We start from the raw sequence: 23,906 nt of genomic DNA on the forward strand, positions 1-23,906 counted from the left end.
TCCTTTGTTATGTTTAATTATCCATCTATTTCAGCTCATGGCTGAACACAAATCTTTCGTTTTTGTGTTTAATATTGATATTTACTGAACCCTCTTTCAGTCACACACACTCACACACACAAGATATGTATCTGGATTTCACATTTATCCCTTATAACAACAGATGTCATCATTGGCCTCTCTGTAGGATGCGTCGTGTGTAATAATCTTAGTCGTAAGTTTGGGTCAGTGAAACCACATGCTGCGATTAGATGAACCGTTTCCAGTGGTTGTGGAAATATCAGCAGCTGCCCAGAGTCTTTCACAGTTTGGCGTGAGGTTCAGGATCTCCTGGTTTACTGCATTGCTTCTGCTGCCACGTTCACGGCGGACGCTTCAATGACATTCCCACCAGCGTGAATCACGTATCAGCACTGTTTAAAGAAATCACCACTTCTAGTGTTTAATGACACACTTTCTGATGGTTCATCGGCATCAGACCTTCATCCGAAAAGTCAACATGAAGTCAAAGTGCAGCCTGTTTACTCTCCTAACACATGTTCCTGGTCTTAATTAGCACGTTGCACTACAGGTCAAAAGTTTGGATTTTTTTACGTTTTTTGAAAGAATTCTCTTTTGTTGGATCAAAAATAGAGTAAAAACAGCAAATATTATTACCATTTAATATGTAATTTATTCCTGTGATGGTAAAGCTGTATTTTCAGCATTATTGCTCCTTCGGTGTCACTTTAGAAGTCAGTCTAATATGATGATTTGATGCTTAAGAAACATATTATCAGTGTTGAAAACAGTTGCATTTTTTTGCGAAAACAATGAAGCTCTGTTCAAAAGTATTTTTTTTTTTTGTTTAAACTTTGTATACTTTTATTCAGCAGGAATGCACCACATTGCTCAAAAGTGACAGTGAAGACATTTATAATGTTACAAACTATTTCAATTTCAAATAAAGGCTTTCTCTCTTCATTAAAGAATCCTGACGAATGCATCACTGTTTTCTATGGAAGCTTGTTTCTGCCACAGAATAAAACATTTTAAAAGATCATTTGTGACTTTTTATCTCACAATGAGCAACTCTTGAGCATCAAATCATCATATTAGAATGATTTCTGAAGGATCATGTGACACTGAAGACGCTGAAAATTCAGCTTTACCATCACAGGAATAAATTACATTTTCAAAATATATTCAAATAGAAAATAGTTACTGTAAATTGTAATAATATTTCACAATATTGCTGTTTTTCCTGTATTGTAATGTGCATTCTGTGTCGGAATGTCTGTTTTTGCTTTGGTCTGTGTGATCCTCGACACCACGGGTTGCCAGTTGGTGGAAAACACTGCATAAAAACAAACTGGGTCAGAGATCGCAGATTCCACCCGACCTAAAAACTCTCGGCATCCATCTAAAAATCTTGTATTAAACCGCGGATAAAACAACTCCTCAACTTGCCTGCCTTCCATTGTTCGTTGTGCTTGGCGTGTCCTCAATCTGGCAACCCGCGTTGAATCTGACGATATTGTGACTTTACACTGCAGTACCCATTTCAACCACTAGCTGGCAATCTTACACACTGCACCTTTATTTATTCCAAACTTTTGAAGTGTACAGTATATTTGCAACTTTACATAATCCACTTATTTTGACAGAAGTAAAATGAGTTGCAGACCCCTTCATGTTGACTTTTAAAGGTCACTAGATTGTGATTGATTGTGTTTATGAAAGTTCACAGCCATCTGAATGATGATTGGCTTCACTTTGCCTGGTGGTTGGTCATCATCAGTGATTGACTTTGAACATGTTGTGACGTTGTTGCACTGTTACAGATGTGTGATCTTCTGCCTGTGAGGTGTGGTTTGAGTGACAGGCGATGGTAAGAACTGTGGGCGTATCCGTCGATTGTTTTCTGAGCTCAGTCTGTGTGTCTGAACGCTTTCTGCACAGCAGCAGCCGTCCTGGTGGCTGTTTAACCCGACTAACAGCAAGTTAATGCATGACAACCTGCCTAACCAGTGTGCCAGCACATGCTTTCTGCAACTAAACATGAACCTCGGCTGCTTCTGCAGGGTGAATGTTAACTGTGCCATAGATACTGTTATTTAACATTATTGAAGTTTTTTTTGTTTGGGGTCAGTTTTATTTATTTTTCTGCTGAAAGAAATACCTTTTATTCAGCAAGGACATATTTAATTGATCAGAATTAACTCTTTGTAATGCAAGAATAAATTTTTTTTTTTTTTTTTTATGAAATGCTTATAAATTCTTTTGAACCTTCTATTCATCAAAGAATCCTGAAAAAAATTTATTGCGGTTTACACACACAAATATTAAATATAACTTTTCAACATTGATAGTAAAAATAAATGTTTCTTGAGCAGCAAATCAGCATAGCAGAAGATCATGTGACACTGAAGACTGGAGTAATGATGCTGGAAATTCAGCTTTGATCACAGGAATAAATGATATTTTACAATATATTCAAATAATAAAAAAGTTATTTTAGATAGTAATAATATTTCAGTTTCTACAGTTTTTTTGTTAAAATAAATGCAAATCTTACTGACCCCAAACTTGTGAACAGTAGTGTATATTTGATCATGTTTGGATATTAAAGATGTATAATATTAGTATTGTAGTTGGTTAGATATAAATGGGCTGTATCACAACTAAAAACATTATTTTCATGATGTTATCATTCAATAAAATAATATTAATATTGATGTTAGTGATATAACATGCATTTTGATATCCAAAATACATTCAAGTGCTTCTTGTTCAATTATACATTCTTGGTTTCACTAATTTTGCTTATTTTCCCTGAAGGGCAGGTTTTATGAAGTTTAGTTTTGGTGGAAAGATGCTAAAATATTTCATAATTATGCATTATGATTTCACAGATGGAGATGGAGAGGAGAGATCTTTTACGGGACCAGGGCTGGATCTTGTCCCGGAGCTTGCGGAGGATGAATCCATGGAAAAACTCTCAGAGGATGAACACCAATCAGAAAACACCGCCCTGTGAGGTGGGCGGAGTCAAGTCTTCACACAGCCAATCGAAAGCTATGTTCGTAATGGAATACTAGCATACTGCACCGTATATTCCTACCGTTTTTAAGGATGTGAACGTATCCAACATGAGACAAACATTGTCACATGACCTCTTTATATACCGGTTACCTCGTGAATAGATAGTTAAGCGTTCTTCAAGTAAAACATGCCTTAACTTTTGGAAGCGTGATCAAATAATGAGTCATAACAGTTCTAGTCCAAACGACACTGGAAATGGAAGGTCAAGTTGATGCATTGCATTATGGGATACGGCACCCAGCACAGTGTGCATATATAGTAGGTCATCTGGGTATATTCGAAGCATACAGAAAGTATGCAAAGTATACATACTACATACAGTAAAAGTAGTATAGTAGTATGCTATTCCGAACATAGCCACTTTAACCTTTAGCCCCTGCAGAAACAGTCCCACTTGAAACAAAAGCAGACTAGAAGCTTCCTGGAGTCTCTCTGTCCTCACAATGCTGGCTCATTGTAACCGTAAGCCGGGAAGAAATCAGTACGCACATATTAACATGCTCTACGATCTTGATTTCATTCACAAATGGCATAAATCTGATTTGGGTTCAAATATCAAATATGAATGTCTTTGAGTTTTGTGTAACAAGCGACATATATGTGCAAATCACTGAGTTTGTGTGGCTGATCTTCCACACTTCACTTCATGTTTATGTTGGTTATCATGGTGAATGTCATTTATTTTAATTGTTCCTTTTCTCTTTTAATACTTTGTTAAAAAAAAAAAAAAAAGGAAATAGAAAATTTGGATTGAAATGAGGTTGACAATGAAAAATAATGATTATACAGATACAATTCATTTGATATGTGTGATTAGTATTTTTAAGTATTTGTCCTGGGGTGCAATACTGACTGTATTATGGCATTATAGTCAGTTTTCTATTAGTTTATTTGTTTTAAAAATAATGGTAATTGTGTTTCACAAGGTTTATTTTTAGTGGAGGATACCAATATCAGTTTATCAGATTCATCTACACACAGTTTTTGATCCACTAAAATAAACCCTGCACATACTATCATGAAATAGTTCATTGTCAAAATGACCAAAGACGCTCTTTAAGAAGATCCTGTGTCAGAGATTTAGGGGTTTGTTTCATCATGTTGTATGCAATGCACAAACAGCACTGACAACATTAATGTGAACGAGTGAATGAAAGGATTTATGGATCTGTCAAGCTCAGGAACCGTCAGCTAGAAAGCCAAAAGTCGTTCATTCCTTTATGCATTTTATTTCTGTGGTTATGTTCTCTTTAATGTGCTTTCTTAATTGTACATATTGATTTTTTTCTTCTGTTTATCCCCCTTTTGTATATCTGTGTGCACATTTCCTGCCTCTGAATTCTTGTTCTTCACATTCTCCAGTGCCTCAGATGAACAAATGTTGTAAAAATTCTTCTTCTTTTTTTTCAACACAAACTTTTTTTCTGATTATATATCTAATAAAATGCTTGATTACAGAAGCAAATTTGATCTCAAAAGTTGTTTTTCAAACACTGTTTAATTTACAGAAACATCAAGGACAAAATAGTTTTCATATTAGTTAAGGCTAGGGTAGGCAATGTTTTTCATATACACTTTTTGTTATACTGGTTGAAACATCCTGATAGCAATCAATAATAGAAGTGGTCTAAATATTAAATATGGTGGATTAATGTACATCCAATCACTGTGCTTTGAGACATGAGGTAATTTAACGGTGTCTCTTGTGATGCTTTGCAGACTCTGCTCTGACCCAGACAGCAACATAGTTTCGGCTCAGATCCGGGCCACATCTGGTACATGTGGATCCCAGGCGTACCAGATGTGGGCCGTATCTGGGCGACACTATGGCGAAACTTGGAGACGCTCTGAAGGGAGGGTGGGATCTCATGCTTTCAAAGCTAGCCTCTCAGAAATTGCCTACCCTACCTTTAAACTGTCATTTAATGTCTTTATCAAACAAATAAAAACTGACTGATAAATAAATAAGCATACCGGTCAATTATTAATTACATACTCAGTGAAGATTTACTTTAACACCAATCACACTAAACGATCCATGATAGAGGACAAGTGACTATGCCCAGTAGGCGATGAGAAACACAGCCAATGACATACAGACGATGAGGTTGGCGTTTACCAGGTGTCTCATACAGGGATCTTCCTCGAGGGAACACATCGGAGTCGCTGGAGGAGGAGACATGGGCTTCTCTTCTTTCTGCTTCTCCATTCCACAGATCCAGAACAGAGCAGATTTGAGTTTAGAGGAACCCGCTTCACTGGACACAGACCTACAGGAGTCTGGGGAGAAACGCAGCGCTCAGAATTACACGTAAACAGATTCAAACTAAACCTTTCTGAAGTGTGACCTGCATGAATATACATGATGGATTAAGTGCATTTTATATTGCCTGCCAAATGCATTTAGACACTTGCATTGCCCCAAAAAATGGTCCAACGCCATTTGTTTGCAGATGCCACTTTTGTGATTTCTATGTAATGCAATGATGTTCAAATATTAAGTGTTATGTCAATGTTTTTTGGAGTTAAAAGAATGACAAAAAGTAAAAAATTATGAGATAGAAAGTTAACTGAGACAAAAAGTTAAAATAATGACATAAAAGTCTAAATTATGACATAATTATGAGATAAAGTAAAAATTATGACAAATTAGATTGTCGAAATTGACACAAATTACTTTTTGTCTTAATTTAGATTAATTTATGACTTAGTATGTCATAATTGTAACTTATTTCATAATTATAACTTATATTATAATTTAACGAGATTATGTTCAGATATTAAGTGTGATTTCAAGTGTCGTATGCTTATATTTCACGTTCAAATTTTTCACATATAACTCAGATTTTTGTTACTTCCTCCCCTCATTTAAACACTTTAATTATTAAATGACTTTGTCTCCCTCTTCTGGATAACTGGACTATTAAATTCAAAGAATTAAGCATAAAACTAAGAATAAATCAGGATAAACTTAATTTACAACACCTTGGCAAACCATTGCATGTATGTATTATGTATCCTAAAGCATACTGAGACTTATCTGTCCCTGTTTAATTAAAATGACAAAATCATGCATGTGAACTGGAAAAAGTACCTTCTTTCATTTGATATGCATCATTTTCCATGTCTTTTGTGTTCTGTGTGGCGCCTTCGATCGTGTAGAGATCTGAAGCCACGACCTCTTCGCTTTCTTTCACAGGATCAAAGCGCGTGTACCACGTCAAACGACTGATCTGCAAAATAACAAGCCCTTTATACCGGACGTGTGTGTGTGTTCTTAAGGTTTATGAAAAGACATTTCTGAGTACAAAGTATGTTTTTTGTGAAATTGCAAACTGTGTGTGTGTGTGTGTTTACCTGCTCTGGTTTGGGCTTCTCTGTAGCCAGACTAACACACACCACCACGATGAGTGTGAGGAGAGTGAGGATGATGGAGAAGTACAGGAAGTGAATATATTTGATAATGTCAGGCCTGGTGTCGCTCTCATAGCACAGCGGTGTAGGATAGACGAAATCCAGGATCATCCTTATACAGCCCACCAACATGCCCACTATCAGACCCCAGAATGCACCCTACACCAACGTCACAAGAGAAAAGAAATCAGTTAATGTGTTTATTATTTATTGATAATATATATTAATAAAATACCTCAGAAACTAATTAGGAATGCACTGTATATAAAGTGCTGTATGAGTGTGTGTGTGACCTTCTAAAGTTCATATACTAGACAGAACAGTACATTATGGATTATCATAATTATGAGGTTAAAAGGTCAATAATAAGTAGAAATTATGAGACACTAAGTGAAATTAGTAAATGAGATAAAAAGTTGACATTATGACATGCTGTCATAATTATAGGATAAAAAGTCATTATGAGATGTTGACATGACAAATAAAGTAGAAATTATGAGATAGAGTCTAAATTGTGACTGTCATAATTATGAGATTAAAAAGTTGACATTGTGACAATGTTGTAATTATGAGATGTTAATTATGAGATAAAAAGTTGACGACATGCTGTCATAATTATAAGATAAAAGCAGAAATTACGAGATAAAGAGTCTAAATTGTGAGTCATCATTATGAGATTAAAAAGTCGACATTGTGACAGTGTTGTAATTATGAGATAAGTTAATTATGAGATAAAAAGTTAACGACATGCTGTCATAATTGTAAGATAAAAGCAGAAATTATGATATAAAGAGTCTAAATTGTGACATTGTTATAATTATGAGATTAAAAATTTGGCATTGACACTGTCATAATTATGAGATATACCGCCGATTTAACAGACAAGGCTTAAGATAGTTCCAGACTAAAATGCATGTTTGAGCTGTTTTAACTGAAAGAGACTTGCACTGACAAATCTTAAAATATGTCACTGCCATTGTTTTGTCTCAAGATTCACAGCAGTTTTATGTTTTTTTTTTGTCCTATTTGAACTAAGGCCTAGTCCTGGCTTAATCTAAACCCTGTCTGTGAAACCAGGCCAAAAAGTCATAATTATGACAAAAAGTCAAAATTATGACAGTCGATTATGAGATGATAAAATTATGAGACAAGTCAATAAAAAAAAAAAGAATGTTATACTTTTTGTCATTTCGCTTTTATAATTATGATTTAGTATGTCATAATTGTAACCAGAATTAGAACCCTTTAACTATATTTATGATTTTCCAAAGCATTTTTTATTTATTTTTTGGCAGAAATGGGCTTCCATATTACACATTACTTCATAGTGTATAGGTCATTGGAGACACAACTACCATCTATATGAGTGAGTCATTATATATTCATTCACTCAACCGACTGTTCAAACATTGATTAATTCAGGAACTCACTCTGGTCTGTTGTACAGCACAACACTTATGCTGTAGCTTCGCTTTTGAACTATTTTTGTTGGTAGTGCAAAAATAGACAAAGCAAACGGCAAAATATCTTTAATACCTCACACTATCAATCGTGTTGTTGGTCTTGATATCCACTGTGATTACTATGGCAAAATCTCAGCCAACAGTGCTTGTGATATTACTTTATTTATAATTTAACCCATGATATGAGTGTGAATTTACATAAATTACTAGTGAATACTTTTCAAAATCTGATGAAAACATTAAAAAGGAAGAAAAAAAAAACCTTTCAATGCTTGATCGGTTTTGTACCTTCTCATTGGTCCGTTTCCAGAAGCATCCCGCAAGGAAGACGACCGTTATGGGGGGCTGCAGGTACATACTGATGGATTGGATGTAGATGAAGAGCTGCCCACCCTGACTGGCCTGAACTAGAGGAATCCACAGCACTGACACCACCACTAACACCAACACAAACACTCTTTGACATGGAAACACACACACACAGCAGTTGAAACAGCTGACTTTACCAGAGAGCTAAATATATTAAGTATTTCTAGAATGACAATACTAGATTCATTTGCCAAAAGTAAAAACTCAACCAAAAGAGAATTTTACAGGTTAACAGCTTCTAACTATCCAGTGGGCCACCAACATCATAAGACGTTAATATTTGGTTTAATTTAAGTTCTGTTCAATATCAATATGACAAAGAATACCGACACACGTTGGTTTTAAGTTGTGTTATTAACTCTTTTCCCGCCATTGACAGAAACTTCCGGCTTTCCGTGTTTTCACTGTTATATGGTAGGGGGCGCTATTACGCATCTTCTGAAAGAGTACAGAATCAGAATCTCCTGATAAAAACACAATATGTAAGCAGATGCATATGTAAAATAACGCGATCATCAACATTAAACGGCATATGAATCAAAACCACCTAGTGCTACGGAATGAAATGTCATTGTCCACCCAGGACTAGGTACTGTGAAGATTTGGGGGTGTTGAGGGACTCGATCTACTCCATCTATGTTTTGATCATAGTAGTCTTTGACAAAAATGCAATTTCTCAGCTTTTTGCTCAAAATGTTGCTTTTTTAATGAAATCTACCCACATTTAAGTGTTGATAAAAAAGAATGCATTAAACTAAGATAAAACGTTTTTTGTTTGTATGTTTAAAAGCAGAGGCACTATTGTTTTGAATGATTGCATGTTCAGATATTCATACAACAAAATATTCTGGGGGGCCATGTCACTTTTTTTTTAATGCTGGCAGTGAAAGAGTTAAGGCCCCGATCACACCTAACGCGTTTTTTGCAGTGAGAGGCGCCTGTTTTCAATTGGTTTCCTATGGCAGCGAGCGTTCTGCGCGCTGTTTATGCGCCTGCTGCGCCTCGCGTTTTACCGCCCGCTGCGCCTCGCGTTTTACCGCCCGCTGCGCCTCGCGTTTTTGAAGTTGAAAAAAAAGCAACTCCGAGCGGAAAAAGCGCCCGACGTCATCGCGTTTTTTTTCACTGTCCAATTGAATGAAGTGAGAGGCGGGCCTTCCGTTTTAGTGATAAAAGCTACAGTTGCTTGAACGCCAGGAGAGTGCGATGATGGAGGATAAACTTGTGGTGCTCTCGCAGGTTACCAGGAACTTAACGACTTCACGACCGTAACTACCACAATGTTAACAGAAAGTAAATATATTTAATAAAAGGCTGATTTGACGTTTACTTGACTGACAGGATAGTTGTTTCAGTGGTTGCCTAGCAACATAAAAAACGCAGCGCACTGCTCGTTCTGTGTGATGGTAAAAGCTGTGCACCTCGCGTTTTCGAACCTGAAAAACGCGTTAGGTGTGATCGGGGCCTAAAGGAACTAAAATTCAATGACTGATGTCAAACACAGACAGTCATGAGGTATGTTAATCAAAACCAAAGGTCTGCTAAATATCATAAGGTCCACACAACATTAAATTATAATATCAGTAGATGCTGATATTTCATTGGCGTCAAGCCGACGCTGGGTTTGGGCATCAACACAATTTTCACTTCCAAACAAAATTCAACATCTGTCCAATGTTGGAGGTTGACGTCAAGCCAACGTTGGGTTTCGGCATCAACCCAATTTTCAATTTCAACCAAATTTTAATGAATGTTGGAGTCTTTCTGACAGCCAATTACTTTTAAATACAAATAGGCTCTTTACAGGCTGAAGAAATTGATGAATTTGCCTTTAAACTCTAATGTGTGTATAACAGCTTGTTGATGTCACACCTCCCCACAATCATGAGCTCCCACTCGGAGGCAGTGCGGCGGATGTTTCTCCACAGGTCCATGGTGAAAATGGTGCTGGAACTGTTGAATATGGAGGTCAAAGAGGACATGAGAGCAGCCAACATCACAGCCATCATTAAACCCCTCAAACCTGGACAAACACACACAAGAAAAATTAGTTAGCTCAGCCAGCAGATCTAGAAACTGAAAAACAACCAACATACGTAAACAAATCAAAGAATCTCACTGATACCTGCGGGAAGGAGCTCCATCACCAGTTTGGCATAAGCAATGTCCGAGCAGCCCACAGGATTCCCACAAACCTGTTTACACACATCTGGGTCTCCACAGCCCACCTCGTCTATAGTACACACACACGTTCATATGGATTTCAATAGAACAAACTGTACATTTAGAGGCCTTAAACTCTGATGTTTGCTTCAGTGGTGCACCTGGGTAAAGTATCCTGCTGATCATGCCTGGAATCACCATCATGAAGAAGGGCAGAACTTTGAGGTAAGCGGCGAGCAGAGATCCTCCTTTAGCATGCAGAATGTTCTTGGAAGCAAGCGAACGCTGCACTATCACCTGCACACAGGAACAACAATAAAATATAATCAACAATCTAAATATAAGCAACAATCAACAGCAGTAACAATCTATAACAATAATCAACAACAGCAATAAATCAACAGCAGCAGCAGAGTTGTCATAAAAATATTATGTTTGGAAGGTATGTTGTTGCTAGGCAGTTGCTAAGATCTTATGGATGATTACAAGGTGGTTGCTAAAGAAGAGTTGTAAAGGGTTGTTCTAAACTAGATAGAAACTATGCTTTAGCTACAATTAAGAGTAATGTGCACATTCAGTATGATTAAGTGCACTATATTTTCACAAGAGTAGCTAGATAGAAAGAACTAGAACTTCTAGACAGATCAAGAACTTAAGTCTAGCAATCTAGAACTTCAACTCTAGCTGGATCTAGACTTTCTAAAGCAAGAACTTAGAGATAGATCAATATAAAAATATAGAAGCCATCATACCCATCATGGGTAATGTGTCTTAAATAAGTTCAATCAACACTACTGGTCGCTCACCTGGTCAGAACACCAGTACCACATGGAGGGCATGGACATGCCCAGGATTACTCCCGGCCACGGCAGGTCAGAGGTCACAGGGTGACGGAATATGTGAAAGGCATCATCACGAGGGATTCCGCAGGTGGTGTTGGGCACTCGGATGGAGGGAATAGCTTGAGGATACTTGTCCAGGACAGCCTGAAATCCCCCAACCTCTGCAAAACCTGACATCAAAAAAAATTAATACAAAAAAAAAAAAGAGTATATTATTATTGCACAGAAGTTTCAGAAGTTCCGTGAACATACTGTCTTAGTCACTCACTGAAGCCCATGAGGATCAAGGCTCCGACCACCATGACGACAGTCTGAACCGCATCGGTGTAGATCACTGCTGCCAGACCACCTGTGAACAATCAGTCAAGATATGGTTTAGAAGATTACAAGACTTCCTCATTTCTAGGATTAAAGGGCCGTTCACAACAAGATAGATAACCAAAACTAGTGATGGCCACTTTCTCAGAACCAGTGACTCAGAGCATGTTTCATGCCAAAGCCACATGATTTCAGTATATGAGGCTTTGTTTAGTCGTAACTATTTCGAAACCTTCTGAGATGTAGCTAGATAGACAGAACTAGAACATCATTCTATGTAGTTAGAACTTGAACTCTAGGTATATATAGACCTTCTAAAGCGAGAAGTTAGAGATAGATCTAAAACTTAAACCTACTTAGACCTATAATTTCTTAATAGATGGATTGATCTAGATACTAGAACATCAATATAGATAGATAGTCCATATACAGTAATATAGATAGGAGGATAGTTTTGAAATGTCGATCTCTGTGAACCCATGAACCAGTGTTCATAGTTTTTAAACATTTAATGACACATTTGTATAATAAAAACGAAAAGTTTTGATTTACCAAACCCTCCATAAACCAAACAAAATGTCCTACAGTTGAATAAAATAGCATATTATACACTACAGGCACTATATTCCATGGTATAAGACGATTTGAGACTACACTTTCAATAAAACATTGGCAATTGGTTTGTAAAAGGTGTTTTTATGCATGTTTTCATCGCAATGCATTTATACGTTTCTGGGGTGTGTTTTCCAAAGTGAACTATGGTTGCAAATTCCTCGTTACAAACACAATTCAACAGAACTTGCGACCATAGTTGACTCCATCACCAGCGTGTGGCATTTCGAGCTCTTCGAAACAGTACATCAGTTTGAGAAGAAACTGGTTCAACATTTGAAGTTTCGAAAAGCTTCGTTTCTCCTATCACTAACTATAAATAATCATTCTAATTCCATTAGAATAGAGATATCCAAACCATATCGATAACTACATGAGGGAACGATATCGTTAGTATCACTTTCAGAACCGATGAGCGATAAAAACTCTGACAGCCAATCAGAATCCAACTAATTTAAAGAGATTAAAAGGGTTAGTTCACCCAAAAACGAAAATCATCCCATAATTTACTCACCCTCAAGCCATCCTAGGTGTATATGACTTCTTTTGAAGCCCAAAAAAGCACATCCATCCATCATAAAATCAATCCATATGGCTCCAGGGGGTTAATAAAGGCCTCCTGAAGTGAAACGATGCGCTTGTATAAGAAAAATATACCTATTTATAACTTTATAAACTATAATCACTGGCTTCCGGCAACGGCCGTACTCGAGTCAAGTTCTGGCGGAAGAGTGACCTCTGACCTTTCAGAAGGCCTTTAATAACACCCTTTAAAGCGGCAGATGGTGTCTTTATGTTGTCCTGCTTTGGTGTGAACAGCCCTTAAGAGTAACAAAATATCTGACCTGCGATGGTGTACAGAGCCGTAATGCCGAGAAGCAGAACCACAGCGAGGTAGATGTTCCACTGCAGAGCCTGCTGGATGAACACAGCTCCTGCATACATGTCCACCTGCACACAGACACTCAGGCAGATCTATTCAAAGCTGATTACCAAGTCAGAGTCAAGTTTATTTATCTTACTTACTGATATTTTGGTGAAGATGTAGATGAATAGATATAAAACACAAAGAAATAACTGTATTCTTATGCCACCAAATCTTTTCTGTAAATACTCAGGCATTGTTGTGACCTGAAAAGAAATGGAAAATAATCCTAATTTGTATTTAATTCACACTAATTGCAAAAACAATTAGATAAAGACAGTTGCATATGTGTGTGTGTGTGTGTGTGTGTGTGTGTGTGTGTGTGTGTACTTGTACAACTATCTTTGTGAGGACCAGTTTGAGTTTTAGACCATTGGAGTGAGGACAAAGAGAGTAAAGTGAGGACATTTTGGCTGGTCCTCACTTTCTGAGACCCCTTTAAAGGCCTGTTTGAGGGTCAAGACTTGGTTTTAGGGATAAGTTTATAATTAGGTTAAGGGTCGGTTTAGGGTCAGGGTTCGGGTTAGGCACTTAGTTGTGATGGGTAAGGTTAGGGTAAGCGGCTAGAGATTGCATTGTGTCAATAAATGTCCTCATAAAGATAGATGTACAAGAGTGTGTGTGTGTGTGTGTGTGTGTGTGTGTGTGTGTGTACACTTCAGTCCAAAAGTTTGGGGTCAGTAAATACAACGTTTAAAGTACAGATTATTCAGTACGGATGCATTAAATTGGTCGAAAGTGTCAATAAAGGCATTAACAATTAATGTTACAAAAGATTTCAGTTTTAAATAACTTTATTTTCATCAAAGAATCATCATAGTTTCCACAAAAACATTGACAAAAACATTTTTAACATTGATAATGTTTCTTAAGCATCAGATCATCATAAAAGAATGATTTCTGAAGGATCCTGTGACACTGAAGACTGGAGTAATGATGATGAAAATTAAGCTTTGATCACAGGAATAAATTACAATTTAATATATAGTTAAAAAGAAAACAGTTATTTTAAACGCTAATAATATTTCACAATATTACTGTTTTTACGGTATTGTTGATCAAATAAATGTAGCCTTGGTGAGCAGAAGTGACTTTTTTATACCGAAAAAAATTGTACCAACCCCAAACATTTTACGGTTTTAAATTGAAAAAAACATCCAATCTGTTGTTTGAGATCTGTTAAAGGGACCCTAAATGTATGTAATACTGTATCATATCTGTTTGTTTTCTCACCCTTGATGCAATATAGATGGGTAAAAACAGCCAGCCCAAGAGCAGCACCATCAGCATGCCCTGCAAATGAACATGAGACATTCACTTTATCCACCTTTGCCTTTTTCCATAATGCACTCTATAATGTGGTATATTCAGCAAATCAATGTACTCTCTATCTCTTAAATTGCATATTGTGTGCTCACGTTCCATTCATAAGCAGTGGCACCAATACCAGCTGCCGCCCCAGAGCCTGCGAGCCCAATGAAGTGCCCACTGCCCACATTACTGGCAAACAGAGAGGCGCCCACCTGCACATGATAGAAGATGGAAAAGATGTGAGCTGGAAATTACTTTTGATCTGTGAGGGGCCGTTTACACCACAACTAAACAGAACACTTTTTAAGCGTTTTTTTGGCCGTTCATTTATACGATAATGGCGTTTTGAAAACCTGAAAGCCTAAAAACAAAGTGCAAGTTTTTGAAAATGATACAGTTATCGTCACTGTGTAAACTTGTAAACTAAAAGAATTTGTGAAAACGGTGAGTGCATTACATGTTCACTCTATAGACGCGTAGTGTTACTTTACAACGTGACATCGCCAACTACTGGCCTGGAATGAATAATACAGCTGTTTAAAAAAAAAAAGCAAAGAACATTTTCCCAATTTTTTTGTACATTGTGGTCGTGTAAACGAACCCCTACAGGCTCAAATTCGATTTCAATACTAGATTTATTTTTATCTAACAAAAAAGTATTTTATAACATGAATCTCTCCAGATTCGTGCCTAATTTTCATGAAAATAATGTTCCTAAAAATAGGCATAATTTTTTAATACAAAATGTAATTGCTTGTTATTTTGTCTGTTTGTTGATTTTTTTTTTTGGAGACAACATCACTTTTTTACTCACCGGCCACCAAGTCATGGTTTTTCCGGCAAGAAAATATCCATCCACTGTGCTCCTCTTGGTCTTCCACATGGACTGTTGGGTGAGCAAAGGTTATAAATATGCCAGATACAAGATGGTAAGCCATAAATGTGATAAGTAACACATTTACTGGAGTAACATTTTGTCACTGTGAAATTATATAGTAGTGCATTTTGTCATTTCAGTAAGCTTACCCACAAGCCCACAGCCAGAACCAAGAGGAAGTAGATAACAAGCACCACTATATCTGTGGTGGCGAGGGTGGTCGGCGGAGATGTGACCTCAGCGGTGGGGGAAGGGGACACATTGGGATGCTCGGTGGCAGCCATGAGGTCAAAGGTCAAGGAGTTTCTCAGGTGTGTCACTTTAAAACAACAGATGGTGGATAATCTCACTCACATACACACATTCAATGGAATGATGTCCAGACGTGACTCTATGTCTTTACTGATTATACATTATCTAGCCTGTATTCGCATGTTAATGCTTTTTCTGTCGTTTAATAAGATACCGGGTATGTTACAACAGAGGAATGTCAAATGGTTTCCAACAGAATATAAAACTGAAAAGTTAACTTATAAGAAAGGACGACAGGGCAAATATTTCATAAAGCACAAATAGAGACCAATCACCGACAGGGGGAGGGTGTTGTGAGGTTTTGAGCCAGCTTCTTCTTCAGCTCCGACTTCGCGTGCAGCCGTGCACGAGCACAAAACCTCACAACACCCTCCCCCTGTTGGTGATTGGTTGGAACACTATTTGTTTTGGTTTTGAGTGGTTGGTGAAACCAATTGTTTTTGTGTGCAGATCTCAGAGCCTAGGCTGCCTACAGAGACACGTTTTTTTTGACGGCCTGCTTATGGGGCGGGCAGCTAGCGGATCGTTAGGAAAGATTAGATGAATGTGATAATTTTTTGGGGGGCCTGAAATCACTGATACAACCTTTAAGGAGAAAATACTCAGCAACGGTGTCGACTTAAAGCATTTTAATAGCTTGTCTTAAAGCATTTTAAAAATACCACATAGACATAAACAACATTAAAAGTTTGATTTTAACCACAGGGGGACTTTAAAGGGGTCATGAACTGGATTGTTTTATTATTTTATAATGTTTCCTGGGGTGCCCTTATAATGTTAGTATGATTTTTACATCAAAAATTGTCATAATTTATAAATAAAAGCCATTTTCCCAAGCCTGATTTCAGCCTCAGATTTGAACGCTCCGTTTTAAGGGGCGTGTCTGCTGTGAGACTGCAGTGCAAACGCCCACTGCTGTGATTGGCTGACATGCTTGCATATGAAATAGCTAGTATTACATGAACTCTCTCGAAAACTTTTACTACGTTTTTACTATTACAGCTATCGAGATTAACAAATCGTGAAAAGTATCGTTTAAAGCATTATATTTAAATCTATTACATCGCATGAAAGGTTGCAGCATGATGAGCACTGACTGAGCAGATGACAGACAGTCTGTTGATCGCGTGAATAAAGATCTTATCATTGCAACGCAATTTTTGCACTCTCGCAAATGCTTACACCAAATCACAATGCAAACACGATGTGAATACACAGTAAGAGCTTCGTTGTGTAGTGTAACAGTGTCATTATTTCATCGCGCTGTGCTGTTTGATTGACAGCTTGGGCGAATGGAAAGGGATCGTTCTTTGATCGCTTTCTGTATATAATTTAATAACAGTTTAAAAAAGATTATTTTCATAATACTACGAGAAATTATGTGAAGTTGATCGTTTAGTCACTGATGCATAAATAGTATTGAACGATTTTAAGAGAAAGATATCTGAACTTGAATAATTACACATCAGAAATCGCTGATCGCAGATCAGGCATTAGAATACACATGGTTACTTACATGTTGCTGGCAGATCCGTCGGGAAATTGTGATTGACTGATTTAATAAAGTTTAACCATGCTGGAATCCGAAGGAAGCTTATGCAGACTGTCTTCTTCCACAAACAGGCACTACACAATATTTAGTAAACAGCATGTTTATTGCTTGGAAGTAGCTCGATCTGGTTTAGCAATTATCATGTCGTCCTATGTTATTTAGCATGTTTGGGCGAATCGGTGGGCGGGGCTAAACAGGCCGTGTTGAAGTAGGCGTTGATCTTCTTTTGTGGAGGCGGTGTTTTATCCTCTTTGACGTCATAGTTCCCCACTTTGAAAAACGAGTCGTTTGCTAAGCCTGATGTTTATAAAAGCTTTTATTGGACTAACAAGGTAGTTTTCAGTTCTGAAACTTACAGGATATTATTATAGTATGATGATCTCTTATATGTCAAAAGCTCAAGGAAAATTTGATTTCTCAGTTCATCACCCCTTTAACAACCAACTGAAGTCAAATAACGCTTGTTCAAGCGGCATATCAAGCCGCTATCAACAGTGACATGGAAGCAGTGAATCCCAGTTTGCTAACACAGAATCAACTACAGTTGAACCATGCTGTGTCAGGGGCCTAAACCTAAACCACTGCAGTGACAATGAAATAAATATGAGGATAACATAACAGATGTCCCTGCTGTTTCAGAGGTTTTACTTACCTGCCCTGCAATGGCGAAAAAGCCTAGTGGACCTGGTTGAAACACCATGCCCAAGAGAAGGGGCTGTGCCTATCCGTCCGCCGCAAGCACGTTCTAAGATGATAATAACATGAACGCTTATGAAGAGTAGAAATAAACAGCTGCTGACAAAACAGTACTTATGGGCTTCCTACCATAAAACTAGCTTTCCTGCACTGACAGGATCCGAAAAGCTAGCGAAGAATCGTCAGATTATAGAGTCTGTAGAGTGGGCTCGAACACCTATAGGGCATTCCATGTTCTGTGAACTGTAAGCCAAAGCCATCGCATCCACAATCCAATGGGATAGACTCTGCTTTTAAACCGACAAACCTTTAGTGCAACTCCAGCAGCAGGTTTACTCAGTGCAAAAGCTGATATAACCTTGGCTCTGAACAGTGTTGAACAGGACCATAACCTTTTCTTGGTTTGAGAGGAACTCTACAGTAACCTCGGGCCAAAAAAACATGCAGGACTCGCTGACTGAAAGAGCACATTTTCACGAACACGCTTAACTCATGCGAGTGCAAGCGAAAGCACTGTCTTGAAAGAGAGCACTTTCAGCAATGCCGAATGGAGAGGCTCGAATGGAGAACATATAAAGGCTTTCAGAACTAAAGCCAAATCCCAAAATGGGCCAGATGGGCAAGGAGGGTTTAGCTGACGTGAGAGACAGGCACAACAGAGCGGACAGTCTTGCTGTCGTTGTCATGAGTGGATGAGAGCAAAGTGGCAGTACAGTAATGCTGAATTACCGGATCTGGCTTGACACCGTGCCTAAATGACAGGAAAGCAACTGCAGTGTTGGTGCTTTATAAATCACATGACATCAACATAATGCCCAAATATCAATAAGGCGGCAATTATGCCGAGAGTAATTATAAATTGGGAGTGCTCCAGTGAAAGGTGGGCTCACATCAAAATAAAACCCAGTTCCACTCCCTTGGGGCAAGCACACAGCACAGTGAAACAATCATAGCACAAAGACAACTAGGGATCTCAGCTTACATTGTGTGAATGAGTGACTGGAGCATTTTGCGCTTATACAAGCTGTTTGTATACAAGGCCTGAGGTGGTTGGAGGGGGCTGCGTATATCTGTAGTGAGCTCTGAACATGGCAGACCACTGCTGTGAGACGGGGACTTCTTATATCATGTGAATGAGCAAACCAATGGGATATTTTTTGCTTTATACAGGGCAGATTGCCGCTTCGAGGTGGGGGGCGGTGTATATGGACTCCTAAGGTTCACTGCAGGTCATACTCATCATCATCATCTGACATGCCAAAAGAGACCAGGCTGTGGGGTCCATAAGAGGGGCGGAGACTGTCCCTGGTGAAAATCACAAGTAGTTCAGGTGGATGCGAGGCACACGGATACTGACTTGGCATGAGCTCGTCTCCTGACTGTCCTGTCTCAGCTGCTGCTGCGTCTTGCTCTGTGGCTCTTGGGTGGCGGAGGGCGGAAGCAGGAGGCCAGTTTATCATCAAAGATGATGTCGATACAGAGATGAAGGATCCTGACACTCATCACTACACAGTGAGGATAGCCACGTCCTTCCAAAGCTGAAAGAAAATGTCATACTCACCAGAACGCATGCAGGGGAGCAGCAATCCAGGTGCCGTCCGCTGGTTGGAGTAAATGTCATTGGCAAGTAGTAATTGGCTTCTTAAATGGGCAATTCCGCGCAAAACTGTCACATCCATAACGCCAACTAAATACCATGGCATTGTGTTGGCGTTATGGATGTGACAGTTTTGCGTGGAATTGCCCAAATACAGAACAGCTGTCTGAAGGAGAGATATTGCCACTTTAGGGAGCTTTCGCGTCCCTATTTCACACGCTTGAACGTCATTGGCCGTTGTGTTACAATGCTGTTATTCCAATGAGGCTTCAGTATTTCTAGGAGGAAGGTGTTCTCCCCATAGGGTCAGCACTGACACAACGTTGAGACCGAATTGAAAGGGAATTGTATTGAGAAGTGTAAAGTTGCAAATGAAGTCTGCAAACTTGTTATGAAAGGTGTTTGCAAAAATATAATTTTAAAATGAAAGTTACAGCATTAGTAGTAGCCCATTACTAATTCTTCTTACTGACACTAATATCCATTAATGCTCCTGTATTTCATATTAAATATAATGAACCCTCACCAAAAATAAAACAAACAAGCATACTAACAATCAAAAGTGCTTTTTCAGCCTAAAGAATTAAACAAAGCTGAATCAAAGACTGCAAACACTTTTTCAAGATGAGTACACTTACTTGTACACATATGGCCATTACATAAATAAAAATAAATAAATGAACAAAACTAACCTGAATAACGGGTCAGAAACAGTCAGAGGTCTCTATCCTAGTCAAGGGTCCATTCAAACAGGAATTTACAGGGTCTCCAGTGAACGAACCCAGAGTTTCTCTCAGTACTGTTGAGATGATCCCTCTCCGATCAAAGGGGTCAAACTCCACTTGCCTTCATGTAACACTACACGCTGGTTAAAATGTAAGGGCGTTTTATTACCAAAACAGTAATGACAACAGAACGATGTTGCAACATCACTTATACAGAGTTACTTAGTAGAGGGAGGCACCAACATTTATTATACATGATACATTACAAAAGAAAGGAAAACAAACTCTGAAAAGGCCATCATGTAATTTCTCAAATGACTAAACAATAGTAAAAGTGCTGTACTGCCCTGTAAATGATCATAACCCTAGAAGTTTGTATATTTCTTGCATTTATCACCACCAACCATTAATTCGCCTTCTATGGCACTTTAAAGACAAAGGGCCCTATCATACACCCAGCGCAATGCAGCGGAGAGCGTGACGCAAGTGTTTTTTGCTAGTTTCAGCCTGACGCAGTTATCATTTTCACATCCTGCGCCACGTTGTTTAAATAGCAAATGCATTTGCGCCCATTTGTGCGCCCATGGGCTGCTGGTCTGAAAACGAGGTGTGTTGAGGCGCATTGTTGGCGCGTTGCTATTTTGAGGCAACTGAAATAGACTGCGCCATTGACCAAACCAACTGAAACCTGGTCTAAAGTCAATGGCGCAGTATTTATTTTGTTATTTAAAGAGCGCGTTAGTAATGTGCGCCTATAGGCGGGTCCACAACGCGCAAACACTCTGCTTATTACACACACAGGGACGCGCAGCAGCACACAAACATGCCAAATATTAAAAATAAAAGGATTACAATGTAAAAGATTAATATTGTGTACATAAAGATATGGTGGAATCTGGCTTGTCCCGTAGATGGTCTGCTCACACGCTTTAACCTAGCGCACGAGTAGATCCATTAGCGCTCTGGAGACGCGTTCGGTCTTTCCGCTTGCAAATACCGCCATGTAAATAGCAATCAGTCATGGCGCGAACGCAACTGGCTTTTATAGGGAATGGGAGATGAGCCTCTGATTGGTTTATTGCACGTTACACCTAAAACACACCTATAACTCATTAAGAGAATAGAGACAACCCTTTTAGACCATGTACTTGGCGTGCCAACCATTTTTCCCGTCGTTAAACTAGCAAAAGTGGATTCGGACACGCCCTAAGTGCACTTGTGCCCTGCGCTTTAGACCATGCGCTTAGATCGTTAAAATAGGGCCCGAAGTCGATCAAACATAACATTTTTCTTTGGGCCGTCCTATCCATGATGAGAGCACAGAAATTAGCTATTAAAAGAAAAATTCTAAGCATATAGGAAACTTTACATGACTGACATTGCAATAAATAACAGTAATAAATGAAAGCGATGAAATGTGATTTGATCATAAGGTAAAAATATTTTCCTTACATTTAGTTTAATTTCAACCATGATGCAATTAAAATGAATTCACATGGTAAATATTATATAAATATTTGTACATCTGGGAAACCAGTCAACACTTAGATGAAGGCTCAACCACGTGTGATATTTTCACAATTTGTTTTTACAATCGGACAGTTTAATACAAATCAAGTCCAGTTTAATGTTTTTGAACATTCAGAATAGCACTTAAAAGAATGATACAAGAATAATATGATTCACTATGGTAATAGGAATTAAAGCAGATATAAAGCAGCACAAAGGTTCATTTTTAATAAAAAGTTAATATTTAAAAGTAGCAATTGCATATTATGAAATCATAATCTAGCTCAGCATTGTTTCTGTAACTAGTAAAGCAATAGGCCTATATCAACTACAGTAACTGCCTCTCTTGTAAAATAATATCTCTCTATCAATGCAGTTTTTTGTTGTTGAAAGAAATCATCATCAATAATTCATAATATATTGCACTTAAACATTCTGCATACCAGGAATTACTTTTTATCAGTTAAGACATTAGTTTAACAAAATAACCTGCTTTACAGTACAATGACCAAGAAACAACTCCGCACCAAGTTGTTTAAATACATTTAAGCAGAATTAAGACACATTGTTAAAGCACTTTTCTCCTAAACAACACTTTTATTAATATATCAAGTCAGCCAAATAAGACGCTCACAGTCCTAATTAAACTTTAATATATCTTATCTAACTGCACTTATTAATGTTTACAAATCCACTGCAAAAAGTTTGGCGGCAATTCTTGCACCAACTTTTGGCTCGTCCATTTACAAGAGGCAAAAACGTCCCGGTGTTTGAGTACCAAGAACAATCAAACAGCAAATGTTTTTAAGCCATTTATGATCTTTCCCTGCACTATTTGCTCTACAACAGAAATTTTCCTGTCCGATCTGTGCCCGAGAGTTCACCTGTACAACTCACCAGGACTCATTATATTGTTACTGTACACGTGTCCTTGAATTACCGTAAGGCTATCACTAAATCAGACTGGACAGGTATAGGAGTGTATGTAAGTGAGCGTTTTATGTACTGTAAGTCTGTGTGCCTCATGTTGGGTGGTTTCGTCACCAGGCTACAGGAGAGGCTGTGCGAGGGCTCCTGGGGCTGCGCGGAGGGTTTTCTGTGGTCTGGATATCACTCAAAGCCCTCTAAAAACAACAACAAACATATTGGAATACACATATAATACCGAAAAAATATAAACTCCTCATCCAGACTCATGGTACATAAGAAATGTCATAAAATCGAATCATTTTCACTATTAAGTCAAGACACTGCAGGCAAAAAGATTTTGTCAAGCATTGGTCAATTTTGAGATTTTGGCCTATTTGGCTTTTCATAAAGTGTTGTTTCATACTAGTGGAAATAAAACATTCAAAATACACTTTTAAGTGTTCATTTTTATTGCACTTTTTTGCATGTGTAGGTTTTAATTAAAGTACATATATTTTATCTCCAGAGCTATGCCAGAAATGTCTATTTCAGTGCACTTAATGTACATTGTAGATACACCAAACTTTACCGTTTTATTCCTATCTATATTCTGAAGGTTTTTACGGAGGGGTCTGTTCATATGTCATTTACCTGATTTTATGCAACATTTTTCCCCCGTTGAGTGTATTTTCTAATTTATGATAGAGTTACCCAAAAAGCCCACCGTAAATAAACCTTTAACTCTAATATGTCGAATTTTTTGGGAAATTTAGTGTTTATTTAAATAGATAATTCCTCATTTGCATATTTAGAAAATTTGTAATACAATTTTTTTTTTGCAATTCTTTTTAATCTCAGTCAACCGGGGAAGTATGGTGATATCTCTTACTAACATTTTCACGCGATTCATCTTGGGTATCTTTAATAAATATCAGTTGTTAATATATTTGACAATGAAATTCATGCTTTTCTTTATTGTGAATATTGCAACTTTTAATTCTTTGGTTTTTGACCGTGCATCAATGACGTTCTTTGTGTTAGTCTTGTAACAGACATTGTTAATGTTTGGTAAAACATTAGCGAGTAGAGAATGTCTAAAAACAGCTCTCGAGTGAGCTCTGATGAGGGAAGGATGAGTGACCTATTTTTCCACCCGTCTGTGCTAAAAGCCTCAATGCATTTCTTTGCTAGCATTCACCTCATTTACTAGATTGACATTGACAAATTGAAA

General features: G+C 37.9%; 3 protein-coding genes across 10 annotated transcripts in view; 1 reads left to right on the forward strand and 2 right to left on the reverse strand.

The window, feature by feature from the left end:
• Nucleotides 1–4,549, forward strand: part of arhgap17b (Rho GTPase activating protein 17b) — a 35,591-nt gene extending 31,042 nt beyond the window's left edge. For both annotated transcript variants that reach the window (XM_084406329.1, XM_084406330.1), the window contains 2 exons: nt 1,824–1,870; nt 2,895–4,549. In XM_084406329.1, the coding sequence (XP_084262455.1) occupies nt 1,824–1,831 (8 nt within the window). In that variant the 3' untranslated portion in view covers nt 1,832–1,870; nt 2,895–4,549. The remainder of the gene's footprint in view (nt 1–1,823; nt 1,871–2,894) is intronic.
• Nucleotides 4,550–5,035: 486 nt separating this feature from the next.
• Nucleotides 5,036–20,402, reverse strand: slc5a11 (solute carrier family 5 member 11). Its single transcript, XM_084406734.1, has 16 exons — nt 20,225–20,402; nt 15,525–15,694; nt 15,313–15,384; nt 14,606–14,710; nt 14,421–14,480; nt 13,289–13,393; nt 13,108–13,213; nt 11,601–11,681; nt 11,297–11,502; nt 10,652–10,787; nt 10,453–10,560; nt 10,200–10,350; nt 8,250–8,418; nt 6,442–6,657; nt 6,179–6,317; nt 5,036–5,364 (listed from the first exon to the last, which is right to left on the reverse strand). The coding sequence occupies exons 2-16, from the start codon at nt 15,657–15,659 to the stop codon at nt 5,141–5,143; spliced, it is 2,013 nt and encodes a 670-aa protein (XP_084262860.1). The 5' UTR covers nt 15,660–15,694; nt 20,225–20,402; the 3' UTR covers nt 5,036–5,140.
• A 6-nt stretch (nt 20,403–20,408) lies between these two features.
• grid2ipa (glutamate receptor, ionotropic, delta 2 (Grid2) interacting protein, a) overlaps nt 20,409–23,906 on the reverse strand; it is a 30,182-nt gene continuing 26,684 nt past the window's right edge. For all 7 annotated transcript variants that reach the window (XM_084405743.1, XM_084405742.1, XM_084405745.1 and 4 more), the window contains one exon: nt 20,409–22,890. In XM_084405743.1, the coding sequence (XP_084261869.1) occupies nt 22,807–22,890 (84 nt within the window). In that variant the 3' untranslated portion in view covers nt 20,409–22,806. The remainder of the gene's footprint in view (nt 22,891–23,906) is intronic.

The sequence above is a fragment of the Rutilus rutilus genome (assembly GCF_951802725.1).
Source record: "Rutilus rutilus genome assembly, chromosome: 1".
NCBI lineage: Eukaryota > Metazoa > Chordata > Actinopteri > Cypriniformes > Leuciscidae > Rutilus > Rutilus rutilus.